The sequence below is a fragment of the Chelonoidis abingdonii genome, chromosome 7 (genome assembly GCF_003597395.2).
Source record: "Chelonoidis abingdonii isolate Lonesome George chromosome 7, CheloAbing_2.0, whole genome shotgun sequence".
In the NCBI taxonomy this organism is placed as follows: Eukaryota; Metazoa; Chordata; order Testudines; family Testudinidae; genus Chelonoidis; species Chelonoidis abingdonii.
The window spans coordinates 20,758,257-20,774,669 of record NC_133775.1 but is presented as its reverse complement, the minus strand read 5'-3'; the positions used below and the strand labels follow the sequence as shown (position 1 = coordinate 20,774,669).

General features: G+C 40.4%; 1 protein-coding gene across 3 annotated transcripts in view; it reads left to right on the top strand.

Moving 5' to 3' along the window:
* Positions 1–11,738, top strand: part of GNG12 (G protein subunit gamma 12) — a 71,938-nt gene extending 60,200 nt beyond the window's left edge. For all 3 annotated transcript variants that reach the window (XM_032771921.2, XM_075067712.1, XM_075067713.1), the window contains 3 exons: positions 6,775–6,892; positions 8,081–8,213; positions 9,377–11,738. In XM_032771921.2, coding sequence (XP_032627812.1) covers positions 6,797–6,892; positions 8,081–8,206 — 222 coding nt within the window. In that variant the 5' untranslated portion in view covers positions 6,775–6,796 and the 3' untranslated portion in view covers positions 8,207–8,213; positions 9,377–11,738. The remainder of the gene's footprint in view (positions 1–6,774; positions 6,893–8,080; positions 8,214–9,376) is intronic.
* Positions 11,739–16,413: the final 4,675 nt, after the last annotated feature.

Below are 16,413 nucleotides of genomic sequence, written 5' to 3'. Positions count from 1 at the left end.
CTGTGAAGTGCACTGCTCCTGAGTTGTGTATTTGGCAGAATGCCAACCATAAGTGCTGACCAAGCAGACCCATCAGGGTGATAGCAAGGGCAATGCCTTTACACTGCAGGTAGGAATCCAATGAAATAGCCACTTCACATGACCCAGAAAAACAGAGGGACTGGACAAGTTATATAAAAATGCCCTGGTCAGAAACCAGGCTGCTTAACCTTGTACCTGATTCAAGCAGCATTCCTGGCATTACTGAGTCAAACTAGTAATGGACAGTAGCTTGATTATAAAGACAGCTGTTACCCACAGATATCTTAGTGCTTATCAGCAGTTCAGGTGGGTTGTAGTAAAATATACTTTTCTAAAGTATATTTAAATATGATGCATCCTAATGCTGTTAAATGTCTGTTCTCCCCAGCACGCACCCAGAACCCCCTTGTCAGAGGGTAGCTAGCTCTCTGATGGGGGTCAGGCCTCCCGTTACCAGTGACAGGCTCCATTAAGGAGAATGAGCCAATCCAGATCCACCTTTGAATAGTTAATTGCCGAGATGGTGGCAGCAGTTAATAAGCTAAGGAACACCTGGGCTTAATAAAGGGTTGTGAGGGCTCAGTTCGGCGGTCCTAGAACACAAGAAGCTCTTGAGGAGAGGGATACTTGGGGAAGCTGGTTAGGGAGCTTACCATGAAAGGGAACCTAGGAAATATACTCCTAGAGGGAAGAGATTCTGAAGGGGAGAATTGAGTGCCATGCTCTAGAGAGAACTGGTCCCAGTGTAAGGAACTTACCACATGTTGGCAGGTGGTCCAAATGGCAGCAGAACTACACACCACTCCAGAGAAAAGCAGTTGTGGTTTGATCTCTGGGGGAGGCTGAGAGTCTAGAGTGGGAACCCTTCCCCAAGTGATAAGTTAGACTGCTGGTGTGCAGAGGCCACTGCCTGTCATGCTGACCAGCGTTGTCTCTGTGTTTCCTTGTAATCCCCGCCTGTCTGTATTCATCTGTTGTCTCGTGTTTTATACTTCTTAGAGTATGTCTAACACCTCAAGCAGGACAGCATGTGCCTAGGCTCCAACTTCTCCTGGCACCTGTGGGTGCTCGACCCACCCTCACCCTGACTCCACCCCTGCCCTGCCTCCTTCCACCCCCATTCCAAACTCTTCTCCAAAGTCCCTGCCCCAACTCTGCCCCCTCCCTGCCCCTATTGGACTCCTTCTCCAAATCCCTGCCCCAGTCTCCCCTGTTTCGCGGCGGCAAGCGCTGGGAGGAGAAGTGGGGACACGGCACGCTCAGGGGAGGAGGCAGAAGTGGGCGGGGCCATCTCTGCCTCATTCCCTCTCTGCCTCTTGCCCCAGCTCCTCCCTCAGCCACAATTCTGTCTCCAACTCTGCTTGTTCAGTGGTTTGAGCATTGGCCTACTAAACCCAGGGCTGTGAGTTCAATCCTTGAGGGGCCCATCTGAGGATTTAGTTGGGGATTGGTCCTGCTTTGAGCAGGGGGTTGGACTAGATGATCTCCTGAGGTCCCTTCCAACCCTGATATTCTGTGATTCAATCCTAGCTCCTCTGTTGAGCCAGTTGTGCAGTAATGGAGGGGAAGCATTGACAGATTCCATTACTGGTAAGGAGTAGGGGGTGCAACAGGAAAAGTTTGGGCATCACTGCCTTAGATTGTAAGTGACTTGGGGGAAGTGACTGTCTTTTTGTTCTGTGTTTGAGCAGTGCCTTACAGAGTCAGGTCCTGATCCATGCCTGGAGCTCCCAGGTGCCACGGTAATACAAATAATTACTAAGGGAAATTAAGGCTAGATGTGATTATTATAGGCCTTTCTGTGGCATTCACTGTATCTGTACACCTGAAAAAATAAATTTACATTCATAACACCCCTGTGAGGTCAGAATTGTTACTACTTAAACTAGGTGCAGCAAGATTAAGTTACTTGCCCAAAGTCACTCAGGAAGTCCATGGCAGAATAGAATAGAGATCTTATGGTTTCCAGTTCAGTGCCTTAGCCACAGGACCTTCTTTACACTTGTAAAAAGTGTTTTTTCTTTACTAGTGATTGTATTTTACTAAACAAGAAGCTATCAAAATATGTGTAAATGAAGATTAGTTACTTTTGATATTTTCTTTGTACTCGTGGCATGAACATAACACACACTCTTTGCTCCTTTTTTGTCACTGGGAGCCCTCAGTGTTGTTACATCTTTATTATATATGTTCAGCTATTTATAGTAGAATCTGCTAAATTAGAATGCCACCACAGATGGCCTTTAGTCCTGATTACATGGAATTCACAGTTAATGGAAAATACTGGATAATTATTCATGTCTCTATCTGGGAAGAGCAGTGACATTAATGAAGAGGCCAAGGGAGTTGGGAGGAGACTGTTTGCGCTGGGACAGGATCTGAGCCTGTTGCTTGCCCAGCTTTCACTGTAAGCGGGGCTGGCACCAGCCCAGCAAGCAGCTGCTTGGGGCAGCCAACAGCGAGGGGTGGCACATCCAGGTCTTTGGCGGCAGGTTCCTCATTCCCTCTCGGAGCGAAGGACCAGCTGCCGAATTGCCGTGGAAGAATGAAGCGCCGGGGTAGAGCTGCAGATCGCAGTTGCTGCTTTATTTATTTATTTATGACTTGACTTGACTGACTGCTTGGGGCAGCAAAAACCCTGGAGCTGGCCCTGACTATAAGGAGTCCTGAATACATATTTGGCAAGAAACTCGCAGGGAGAGTTTTGAAATACTGTAACTTCATATACTTTCTGCACATATCACAGCTATTGTTAATGTATCTAAGTCTTGATATGCCATAGCTGCTTTGCAATGTAGAACTGTTTGATCAAATCTAAAAAGTACTGGATATGATTTAAATTCAGAGAGGGAGAGAATGCTCTATACTATTCTGTGCAAAGAGGGCTTTTTAAAAAGCAAGGTGCTGCTGAACAGGCTGAAAACTACAGTATGTGCAAAAAAAAAAGGGGGGGGTATGCTTTTTGTTAGAATAAAATAATGCCATGCTTGTTTGGCTAGTCAAGTGCAAGATTCAAGAGGGGGGAAAATGGGGTTGTCTGGATAGAGTCTTTGAGAGGTGATTTTTTTAAATATGTTTGAGTTATCTTATAAGTGAATTTAAACACAGCACAGCAGTAGTTGGTTATTCTCCACAGATGTTGATGAATAAAGACTGTCACTGCTGAGTTTGTATACAAATCCTATTAGAGACATGCCAGTATTTTCATAGAAGAGTGACATAGTTTAAATTACAGCCTGGCACAGTGGCTTTGACCTAACTACCTCTTTTTTGCTTATCTAGATATAGAAGCACTGTAAAGGCGCATTCAGTATATTGCCGTAGCACTGCTGAAACAAATACCTTTTTGTTTTCATTTTGTTCTATTAGCTGTGCTCCTCTACCTTAATATTTCCCTGTCCAACCCCCTCCAAACTGCCATCTGCAATGACCCACAGGCTAAGGTCTTCACTAGGCAGAAGAAATACCATTTGGCTATAAAAAACAGAGCTAAACCTGTGCCTCTTTAAATTCTGGCTTTTTAACTTGTCATCCCTTCTGTCTGAGGGGCTAAATAAAGGAACGAGTGACTACTTGCAGAGGCCACGGAACACCACCACTCTCTCGTTGCAAACCTCTGGAGAGAGACCACTCTTACAAGTGACTACATTTGCTTACTCCCATGAGTGGTTTCACTTGGCAGGTTTTACTGTACTTGTTTTTCTGTTTTCTAGAAGTATTTGTGGAGGGTAAAATTTACTAGTTTAATCTCTTTGCTGCTGCATAAGGAATTAGTGGAATGACCATCATATTACAAATTTGATGCTGCAAACTGCTCAAGTTGCCTGTTCTATCCTCATGCTGGTCTCTGATCAGTGCTTGTTTCAGCAGAAATAATGCCTGTTTCTGAAGTATAGGCTGTACTTTCTACAGAGATGAGAAACAAGTTATATTGCATAGGACAAATGGCACGAATGTTGCTGCCCTAAAATAAATAATAATTATACTTCGCTCTTATGTAGGACACTTACTATGGGTGGCATGGTCTAGTGGTTAGAGCAGAGAACTAGGTGCCTGGACTCATTGTCTTACTTTTTGGGAGTGCTGCGCAAGCTAGCTCCAACCGAAGTGCACAGGAACTGTGTTCGGCACCTGGAGAACGAGGCCAAAGGGATCTTTCCCCAGGTCTTCCAATAATTCACTTTGAGGCTTTCGGCAAGTCACCTTAGGCCAGCATTTTCAATGGGAGCTGCAGTTGCTCATCAAGGATAATTTTTTGAACGTAAGGGCCAGGATTGTTTTTCTTTGCTGTGAGTTCCAGTATAGCACATTCTACCTTTAGCAAAGCCTCAATTTTCTGCTCAAAAAATGACACTTCAGCCTCAGTAGTGATTAAATCCATGGTGAAATAGGCGAATTCCTTGGACCCATCTTTATTGATCTTTTTAAGAGTACCCTTATGCATCCTAGAATTGTCTATTCATGTGGTGTTTAATTTGCCACATTGTTTTGTGGTTGGTCTTGACTGATGATATGTTTCATTTGCATTTGCCTTTATTAAAAAAAAAAAGTGTAACTGCAGCTAGCTGAGAGTGGATACTGACCCTGGCCACATAACAGAGGTATTACCTTTTGTGGCCATGACCCTAGCCTATGATGAGGATCAGGAAACAAAGATCCATCTCTTGCCAGCACTCCAGTGTTTTACACCTTTATTACAGTATTATTTTAATAAGGAAGTAATGGTAAATCAAAGTACAGAAGTCTTTTAAAAGGAATACTTTGCAAAGATTATGCTTCAGCAGGACTTACAGGGCAGGGGCAGCTCTAGGGATTTTGCCACCCCAAGCACAGCAGGCAGGGTGCCTTGGCGGTTTGCCTGCGGAGGGTCCACTGGTCCTGTGGGAGGTCCACTGAAGCCGCGAGACCAGCAGACCCTCCGCAGGCAAGTCGCCGGAGTCGGCCTGCCTGCTGCCTTCGCAGCGCCGACAGAGCACCCCCCGTGGCTTGCCGCCCCAAGCATGCGCTTGGTGTGCTGGAGCCTGGAGCCACCCCTGCATGGGGGCTGGGGGAACAATAGTTGAGCAGTGAAGTCCTCTGCAATCCTGTAGTCCTGCCTGCATGTGTAACAAACTGAAAGTGACTTGATTACATGATGTCTTTAGAACTTGCTTATTACACAACTGTCAGAGGCCACCCTATGATTTGATAGCTATTGAAGTGTGAATTGTGTCAAGTTGTCAGAGTAATGTATCATGAGCAGACAGACATTATGAAATACACGTCTGTGGCCATGATAGTGGAATCTTTTAAGAGTCTTTGTAAAGAGACCACCATTATGCCTGCCAGATGAAAACACCAGTCTAAGCAAACAGTTATGCTTAATTATTTACCTCTGGTGCAATTTTGATTTAGACAGCAGTTTTCTTTCTTTTTTTCTCCTTCATTATCATTGAGTTGGATCTGGCACAGTGATGGTTTTGCTCTCATGCTTGTCGCAGTATGGCTTTACACAGGGTTCTCATTAACTACTACTTAGGATTTGGTTGTCTGTGATGCTGAGAGCAAATCTGGTTTTTCTGTGCATGACTCTGATTTAGTGGCACTGGTTTAGTCACAGGCTTGAACTATGTGATCAAAACCTGCACTCTAATCACTCACATGCCTTCACAGAGGCTAACTTTACACACTATAGAGTCAATGTCCAAAAGCTTTGATCAAATTGCAGTCATGTGCTGCTGCTGAGATCAACTGAACACAATGGGTAGTGTCCAAGTGCAGCACTGTTAAAACTGTGTAGCATGAGTGCTGCTTCAAATTCTCATCCTGAGAAGACAAGTATGATCTGTCTCAAAGCTGCTCACTCTTTTTATCAAAAACACATTTTGAGCCAGCCTTGTGGGTGTAGGGGGGTGTTGGGAGAATATTGGGATGTGGTGTAAGAGTATTTCTCTAGACTTTGGCGGCTGTTATGTCTGATTTCTGTGAGAAACTGGAAGATTGTTCTTAAGTCACTACTAAATCCAAACATAACCTTATGTGGGAGTGTGGCAAAGGGTGGGGGGGGGGAGCGCTGGAGGTGCACACGTGACAATCTCTCTCCTAATGAGCAAGTGGGCCATTTCTCTGCTTCTTTCCTTCTCTGCTGACCTGTAGATCTGCCTGGGGAAAGGATGCTGTGCCATGTAAGGATGGTTGTAAAATACTCCTCCTCCTACAAGAGAATCAGAGGCCAGCAGGAGAGAAATGGCATCTATCTCTGACATAGTGCCTCCTGGCACAGTCTAGATTCCATAACCTCCCCTTGCTCAGGGCTGTGCCTAAGGGCAAAGTTCATCCCATGATAATCAGTAATAATACTCTAGCTTTGGAGAGGTATGTGTGGCTCTAAAGCTGGTATCTGGCCCAGTATACAACTTTCCATAATCTTCTTGCAGATGTCTGTTTTTAAAATGAGCATAGGAATACTTTTATGAAAGTCTTCAACTTTAAGGGAATAAATAGATTAATAAAAAGCTGTGGGGGGGGGAGTACAAGTGGAGAAACTATTAGTGGAGGCTGTATTTGTATTAATGGGCTTGGAATTAGGGAGAAAAAAAGATACATGAAAGCTTCAACGGTGTTCACTTTTTTTCTTGCTGATATTTTCTATGTACAATATCTGATCTGTCAACATTTCACATAAAAGAACTAAAATTCCTTTTTCAGCATATGGCATTGCCTCTATACAGGGATGCAGTTTTTAGAAAAATAACCAATTGTTTTTCTTAACAGAGTTTAAGAGATTTCATTGAAAATGACTAGCAAAACAACTAGCACAACAAACAATATAGCTCAGGCACGAAGAACTGTACAGCAGTTAAGAATTGAAGCTTCTATCGAAAGAATAAAGGTGAGAAACGTTCTTACTGATCTCTCTTTTTTTTTTTTTAATATGAACCAACCATGTGAATTACTGCAGGTATATTTTACTAAACTCCCAATATATATGTACATATTTTTTTATTATGCAGTATATGTCACGGGTTATCTCTGCATGTGGTAGTTTCACTCATACCTGTGGTACTGAACTTTACAGATTTCCTTATTGTTGTTATAGAAAAAATTGTACCAACAGTATAATAGGTACTTTATGGACGTGTGAGAAGACCAAATCTTTGCTACTGGGAGTTTATAATCTAAATCTATAATACGTAGTGGGTGAAGATGAGATGCGATGTAAAGCAGTTTTATTTCCAATTGAGCATGTTAGTTTTGAATGTTTAAATTTTGCTGTATATATCTTTGCAGGTAGACCAAGGGTTTGTAGCCCTCTTGAAAGAGGAAGAGAGTTGAGACAGGATGCACCTAAATTATGGTGGACAAGGAGCCCAAACTTCCCTGCTCCCCTCCCCCCCCCCCAGTGGTTAAGGAATTTGATTAAGCTAAAATATCACCTATTAAGATTTGGCTTTTTGTTGTTGTTCTAACCATACCTTTCCTTGCCTTCATTCTTCATTTTATTAATACTGTCTGCAGTCTACCAACTGTCCAAAGGTCAGCAGACTGGTTAATACACCTGACGTAGGTACTTTTCTTACAGTCAGCTAGAGATTAGGAACATGCAATGTCTTGCAAGGAAATGACTGAATCAATTTCCTAGAAACTGTAAGTCAATTGATGACGTCTCAGTGATTATTAACAATGATGTCTAAAGATACAAAATCGTCTTACTAGAAACCTGCTCGATTGTTCTGAACTTGCTGTTCAAATCTCAGCAAAATGTAAAGTTACTCATACCTATCTTCCCAAACTAACCCCAAAGTACCTTTAAAGACACAGCATCCTGGTTTATCCTTGTTTTTGCTTACTGTTTTCCCATTCTACCAACCTCACCAAGGCCAGTCCAAGAAGCAAAGCACAGAAACCTTTGCATTATGCTCGGTAGCCTTAGCTCTGGACTGAAGATTTTATGGATTCCTCAAACTCTGTTCTTCCATATGCAGAACTAATTCACTGTAGCTATGGATGCATCCCACAGCCCATTCCATCCTATTGCAAATGATCTGGGAATATTTACCATATTGTGTCTTTTTGCCAGGTATCAAAAGCATCAGCAGATCTCATGTGCTATTGTGAAGAACATGCCAGGAAAGATCCTTTACTAATGGGCATACCTGCTTCTGAAAACCCTTTCAAGGATAAAAAAACATGCATTATATTATAGCAAAGCAGTAAGTACCTCCACAGCTTTCCCAAGCAAAACAGACTACAAGCAAATTATTAGAAAAATAACCTTATGGTCACCTGATATCAGCAGTGTAAAACAGCAGTGTATTTACTATGTGTGTAAATGAATTTTTAAGCTTACGATTTTTTTCTTTATAGTATCCTTACTGGGAAGGAAGATTGTAAACTAAATTATCCTATTTCTTGTAAACATGGAATGGGGTCTGTGGCATGCAGCTGGTAATTCCCTTGTGTTAGCTTTTATGTCGATATAACTATGTTGCTCAGGGTGTGAAAAATACATGCCTCCCAAGTGACTTAGTTATACCAGCCTAACCCCCTGTGTAGACAACTCTGTCAGCGGGAGAACTTCTCCCGTCAACATTTTTCCTGCCTCTCTGGGAGATGGATTAACTACACTAAAGTGATCTGCTGCAGCGCTGTATGTGAAGACTAGCTCTAAGAAGAGAGGGCTGGATGAGGTGAAGATCTTTTTAAAAATGAGTAATATCTGCATTTCAGTTTAAAGTATTAGGCTACACAACCAAGACCAAAGTTGCCTGATCTTCACCTATAGATCAGCAAGGTAGACAAGTAATTTGACTCTTATTCAAGATTAATTTACTGTAGCTTTTTTAAAATAGTGTATTTGTATTCAATTAGTGTATTTATGTATTGGTTTTGTGTGTGTGTGTGTGTATATTTGTGTTTGTGTATATACACATTCCAAAGTGCATTCTCTGACAAGACTCCTTGCAAACAGCTGCTGCAATTATACATAAACTCCATAGGTTCATGTCTTTACCTTCAGTTATGTCTTAACTCTTTAAAAAGTGAAAAATCTGGTTTTGTATCAAGAATCAGTAGATTTCTGATGATTTATGTAATTTTTCATTTTTGAGAGGGTCTAATAAAGGAGAATTTTAATCCTTTTATTCTGCCCCTCTAAATTTTCTCTCAAATTATGATCAATGTAGCTCCTTTAATAGGGCTACAGTAAGACTCCAACACTTTGGAACTAGCATTTCTCTTGCCCCACGGCTACGGTGAGGGGGAGGATTCTTATCGCTCCAAGCCACATGGGTCACCTGTGCAAGTCTCATTTAGGTTTTGTGCAGTGATCCAGGATTTGGTTCTTTTAATAATTGAGTTCCCCTTTCTTTTTAAGGAAAAAGAAGCCAAATCCTATCCAGATTATGATCAAGCAATTGTAATTGGATGGCCTTTCCATAACATCACTGATGTACAAATAGCCTAATAAAGTTTATATACAAGTCTTGTGTATTGATGGAATAAGTGAGTGGAAAGAAAACAATACTGACTTCTAGTAGGTTACCAATGGTTTTTTGTGTGTGTGGGTGTTTCCTTATAGCCAGCTATACAATACCTGAAATTGTGATCTTCTGTAATGATATTTACAGAAATTATTAACCACTTTTAATTTACTGTTTTATGTTGCATGTGTCTAATTTTATATTAAATTATATAGACACTTAATAATATGTTATGTTTTTAACACATCCTTTCAAAAATCTAAATTTGAGACTTCCTGTAAGAAAAAATAAATGCACGGATTGTTCTGTGCTGACATTCAAATTATTTTTATAATTAGAATATTTTTCTAATAAGTTCAAAACAATCTAGATTTTCACTGATTTTATTCACCATAGTTCAGTCATTTTGTAATGCATCTTGTTAAAAATAGTAATTAACTTAGCTATATGCTTTCATAACTGAGCTACTAGCCGCAGTCATGCTGTATTTCTTCAGTTCTGTAATATCTTGGTTTTTTCAAAGTAACTTTTTAAAACCAAAATATTGCCCTTCTGTTGATCTATTATGGCCCGTGTTGTCAGCAATTTGTGGCTAAATGTTTGAATCGTTTAGAACCCAAATGAATATATGGAAATATAATGTATGCAAATATGGTGATACAAAGGTCATTTTGATACCTGGCTCTCTCTCTTTGGCCATTTCTAAGCTATTGGTTTATGATCCTTCTTACTCATAGAATTTCATGTCAGAAGTATTCAGCTAAATTAGAACTTTACAAACTTGTTTTATAACTACTTACGTTGCATTAATTTGAGTAATGAGTTTAACTGCAGACTTTCATTTGACCTGAATCCATTTTGTTCAGTTACGACTTCCATATCCAAATCTATTCAGCATTTTTACAACTGGAGTCATAAGTGCCATGATTGTGTTTTTTAAGTTACTGAATCAAAACATGTAAATGATACATTTTAAAGTATTATCACAAACATGTTGCCATAAAACATACGCTACTGGAAATATTTTCATAAACTCGGGCCTGACTCAGTGCCCATTGAAGTCAATGAGAATTTTGCCATTGACTTCAGTGGGAGTATGATGAGACTTGGGGTGACTCGCATACCGTATTTGTAACCTGTTGAAAGTATCTTCATAAATATTCGTAGTGCCACAATGTATGCCTGTTTTTAAAGGATGAGTTAATAGTGATCTATTTACCCCTGTTTAATCTGAAGTGTATTTTTCTACTTTTTTCATACACTTCTGACATCTTTGCAATGCAAGGACAAATAGCGGCTGTTTAAATGCATAAGTTTAAGAAGGAATTAAATAGCAAAAGAGTTTTATTAGAACATAATTGCCTGTTTACTCACATATATGATTAGAAATAGGGTGCCAACTTATTTCAGATGCCTTCTAACTTTTAGCTTAAAACACATGGAAACTATAATAAAACAGTAAAATACAACTGACTGCTTCTGATTACTTTTGTGTAGGTTTTTAAATAAACTGTCGTGTATTATATTTTAAACACAATATGTATTGTCATCTGAAGGTTCAAACAGCTACTTATGTTTTTATAATATTACTCTAAGTATACAAAATGCAGTATAAAGTTGACCTTTTTGTTTGATGAACTTGTGAAGAGAATGAGTCATGGGATTGGGAAGAATTGTGAAGATATATGGACTTTCTAGTTAGTGAGATGAAATAATGAAAGCCAAACTACCCCAAATTCATAGCTGTTGGGATATTGGAGGTTGCAGGAATGATTTTTGGCCAGACTAGCTAAGCGGAACCACAGTACTGCAACTTACTTGGTGCTCTGAGGTGCAGATACCTCAAATGTAAAATCTTTGTGATGTAAAATGAACCTGATATTATTCCAGAAAATTTTAGGGTTCTTTTTCTTAAACTAAAAGGTCCATTTACTTGGTTTTTTTCCCCCTCTGGGTTTACTAATTTGATTGTTTGAATACTGTGTTGTTTTGTATTATAATTGTAACTTCAGATTCACATGAATGTTGTCACAGTGATTTGCCTTTGACTTACAAATGGCTTTATGAAATCCTTTTGTTTTCTCTAACATGATTTTGCCATTCACCAGTAAGCATCTTAAAGTAGTTCATTGTGGTCTTTGTATGGAACAGGGCTTCTTATGAGAGAAAAAACTATTAACCAAGAGAATTTGATGGATGGCTAACATTCAATATCATGAATATGAAATACTTTATTAAAAATATCACTACTTTGTATATTGTTTCAGCTTGTCTTTGTAGTTCAGTTCACTTTCCAATGCACAGAGCCTGTTGAGGAATTAGACAAATGTCAACCATCCAGAGGGTCCGAAGGCTTTCAGCACAATGGTGTCAAACACTGACAAAGATGATGATCTTGGAAGAAAGACAGACTAGATGTAAATTTGGGGTAGGGGTGGAGGGAAAGGAATGACTCACTCTGTTGGTCAACTTTGCTAAGCACCAGGGTTTAAATTGGGAGGGTGACTGTGTATGTGCAGTGTTACTACCAACTGTAATCTTATGTGCCAAGTCTTAGCTTTCTCTTTTTTGAAAAGTCTCTCTCACCTTGTGGTTACAAAACAACAACAACAAAAAACGTGAAAATGTAGCAGATAGAGAGCTCTGCCTGTTCATGCAGAGAACCTGAATTAAAAGCTCTGAGAGAAACTCATCGATGACTGCTCATCTCAAAGGAGTGTTAACTTGGTTCCCGAATGAGAATAAATTTAAATGTGAATGTTGTCTTTCACTGTTGATCGAAGCTTGTAGGGACGGAGAGGGAAGATCATGTTATGAACATCCGCATGGTGAACTTCAAGTGACATAATATGTGGTGCCATTAATTGGTAACATTTGGAAGAGTTGGTGTCTCTCTCCCCCCCAACTCCACAATTGAGGAGGAGCCAAGCCCATTAAGCTAGCAGAGCCTAACAGATACCTGATCTGCACAGAGGGGAAACCAAGTCATAGCCCAGCAAAGCATGGAGGATCGTATCTGGAACATCTGCACGCTTTTCTAGTGAGTGGTATCTCAGGTGGGCAGAGCTTGGAAGAGTAGGACTGTTTTGTTTTTTCCTGTTCTATTCTTGCGGAGCTCCACTGGGGTCAGTAGAGTTGTGGCAGCCCAGATTCAGCCCTGCATGAGGATCTCTGATTCAAATGCTCCCCTGGTTCAAAGGTATTTCTAACTTGCTCAGTATTATCCCTTTGGAGTTATAAGGACCTCTGCTTAAATTCTGGTGGGAGACGTAGTTCAGTGCATGTCTTTCTACAAAACCCAAACATGACTATAAGACAGGCCTATTGATATCCTTGAAATTTATGCATTGGGCTTCTTTAAATCTTGTTTCTATTTCCCTAATTCCCTTTTATTAAGTCTTTCAGACAGGAGAACCTGAGAATTAGAAACCCCAGAGTTACAAACTGACCAATCAACCACACACCTCATTTGGAACTGGAAGTATGCAATCAGGCAGCAGCAGAGACCAAAAAAAAAATAAAACAAATACAGTACAGTGCTGTTTTAAACATAATTTTTTTAAAAAACAAAAGGGGGGCATTTTTCTTCTGCATAATAAATTTCAAGCTGTATTAAGTCAATGTTCAGTTGTAAACTTTTGAAAGAACTGTTATAATTTTGTTCAGAGTTACGCACATTTCAGAGTTACGCACAACCTCCGTTCCTGAGGTGTTCGTAACTCTGAGGTTCTACTATCGTGACATAGAATTTGAGGCTATAATTTGTATTCCTGATTATCCTGTGTGAGTGTGATCTGTCTCTTTGACACACTCTCAGTGAGCAGGTTTGTATAAATGTTTTGTTTGGCCCAAGCATTGGGAGCACCAGTGGGCTATGCAAATTATCCCATCTGACTGCCAGTAGTAAAAACTTCATGCCAAATCATCAGGCATTTTCTTAATGCCACATATTTTACTGGAAAATTGGTTGAGATGCTTATTTATTATTAAAAACCCATAGTAAGAGTACATACCAATTTTTTAATATTATTTTTCATGTCCTTTCAGTTGCAAAACTGGTCTTAGTCTAGTTGCACAGCCCTCAGAGGCAGAGAGAAATTATAACTAGTAAACTTTTAAAATCCATAAAAATTATTAACTTTTTAAGGGGTGATATCTCAAAGTCTGCCCAGGCTAGAAATAAACTCCATATTCCCATTGGAATAGGGGACTCGGAAGAATCATTCTCACCTCCCCAAAGGTATGAAATACTTCTGTCTGCTGAATGCTTACAGTCCAGATCTCCCGTGTCGTACCCCACTGCTAGAACACCATCCTTCCTTCATCCCAAATCCATGTGTCATTCATATATGTTAATAGAAAAAGCTCCTCTAAATTAATGTTCCATCTGGGGCTGCTGTGCTAGTGCCACAGATTGTGCCCATTCCAGGAGGAGGCAACAGCTGCTGAAATTCATTGAACAACTTGGCAGCCACAACACGGCTACTGCTATACAGATGATGATAAACACAGCACTGAGGAGAACTTTCAAGCATGCCCTTCATCAATGAGTGCATGCACAGCACTAAGGCAAGTTACAGGGCCCCATCTAAACTAGTACCTAAGGGCTATTAATGTTCCTTTACACAGATCCTGCAAAAGCTCCCGTGTGATGCAGCATGCAGAAATGAGACAGCAGAAATTCAAATAGAAAGAAATTCTATTGAGTTAAAATATGATTTTAAAACAAATACTTAGTTCTCTATAGCATTACTGCCCGTTATTAAAACTGATTTTTTTTTTTAAAAAAAAGATTCAACTTCACAGTACACCTCTACCCCGATATAACGCTGTCCTTGGGAGCCAAAAAATCTTACAGCATTATACATGAAACCGCATTATATTGAACTTGCTTTGATCCACCAGAGTTTGCAGCCCCACCCCCCTGGGAGAACTGCTTTACCGCTTTATATCCGAATTCATGTTATATCGGGTTGCTTTATATCAGGTAGAGGTGTATTTCTGCTGTTTGCTCCTTGTATTTCACTCAATTTATACAGTACAGAAGAGTAGTCCCATTTTACTTTAGTTTATAATCATTTTATAGTCTGGTTCTGGTTCTCAGGCACTGGTTCCGTGTTTGAGTTCCAAACAGAGAAGGGGGAGGTTTAAATCCAAACGAAAAGCTGTTCGATTGGATTTTTTTTTAACATCAAGAAAATGTTTCAGTATGGTAGTTCAGGCTCAGAGAGTCAAAACAATCTGTCAATGTCCCTGAGCATAAGAGATCTGACCTAATGGCCAGTCCTGTTTGGATAGGAGTAAATGATACAACTACTGTTGACTTCAGTGAGAGCAGGATCAGGCCATTATCACAATGCACTCCTTTTAAAGTACTGGTGGCGTAGCACTTGCAGATACAACACATTCCACATCATGGCTCATGTGAGCAGATCCCTGCATCTGCAGGGAGTCCCACTAACTTCAGTGGAACTTGTCATGGGCCTGATTGTAGGACTGGGGCATGTAATGCAATGGAAAATATTTCTACACTTAAAGGGGGTGTACTTACATTACTATTTTCACAAACTCACTTAGTAATTAATCTGCAGCATTACAAAATGCCCATTTGTTGATGCATACTCGCTTCAATTAAAATGATTGGAAATCATAGGTGGGGACACGAAAAGGGTGAAAACCTGGTTCCATTGATGTCAGTGGGGTCAGGATGTGTTTATTTTGGCTTTAACTGTGCTGCTCTCCAGTCATTTTGCATATGGACACATCTAATGCCTTTGAGTCATGGGAAAGTGAGAAATCGTGTCTGCCAAAGGGTTTCATCCAAGTCATAAAGCAATTCCAAGACACTTTCTGAAGTAAGAGCCCTGAGCCTGCTATGAAAGAGTTTAGAATTTCTACTGCTCTCAGCCAAAAGTTTTGGTTTTAGAATTTTGATAAGTGCAAAGTGCTTTGCACACACTAAATTCAATAGCACTCATGTAGGAGAAATACATTCATTTCATGCATGGAGGCGAAGTGTGGTTAAATTCATCATTATAAATAAAAGAAGACTTTAGGATTCTGCAAGAATGATCCAAAATGTCTTATCAGCTCTTCCTGCCTGCATGCTTACAGTTAGTAATAGGAAGTGTTTTGCCCATTGTCACATAGTAAGTCGAAGATGAAGCCAGCAAATTATATCCATGAATACTGACTCCTAGACCTGTGCTCTAATCATTAGATGTCATATAGAAACTAATAGACCCACCTGAATGCTTAAGTTTTTTTCCATGACATTATTTCACAATGATTGGGAAGATGTGGAATCTGTAACAATTAGTCTGAAACTTCCATCTTGTAATGATTTAACCCCTGTGTACCACTAGCCTGTATGGGGTGGGTTCCAAACTATTCAGTTGCGTCATAGGCCATGTACTGCAAACGGATAAGGGAGTCTCTTTTAGATCATGTACTAGAGATCTGTGTTTCTGGAGTGGAAGGATGTTTGTTATAGCCCTACTCTTGCCACAAAGTTCAGAGTAGCTATATTGTGCTGCAAAGCGATAGCAGTGATGTTGCAGGTAGCCGCAGCTGTTTTACAATACCTTTCCAGAAAACAGCTTATATTTGTATACATGCTAAAATGCCTTTCAGTGAGAAAAGCCACACAGAACTTCCTGTTCTCCGAGGGATTACACACATTCATTCTGCTCTTGATGTACACGCATGTGACAAAGTTCCTCCTCTACCTTGGTGGGTCCTGCACTTATTGGCAGATTTGTTCACCTCAGTGATTTTCCCCTCTTGTGCAATCCACAGTCTGGGTCAGCTCCTCCTGTGTCTGATCAGGAGTTGGGAGGTTTGGGGGGAACCCAGGCCCACCCTCTACTCTGGGTTCCAGCCCAGGGCCCTGTGGATCACAGCTGTCTATAGTGCCTCCTGTAACAGCTGC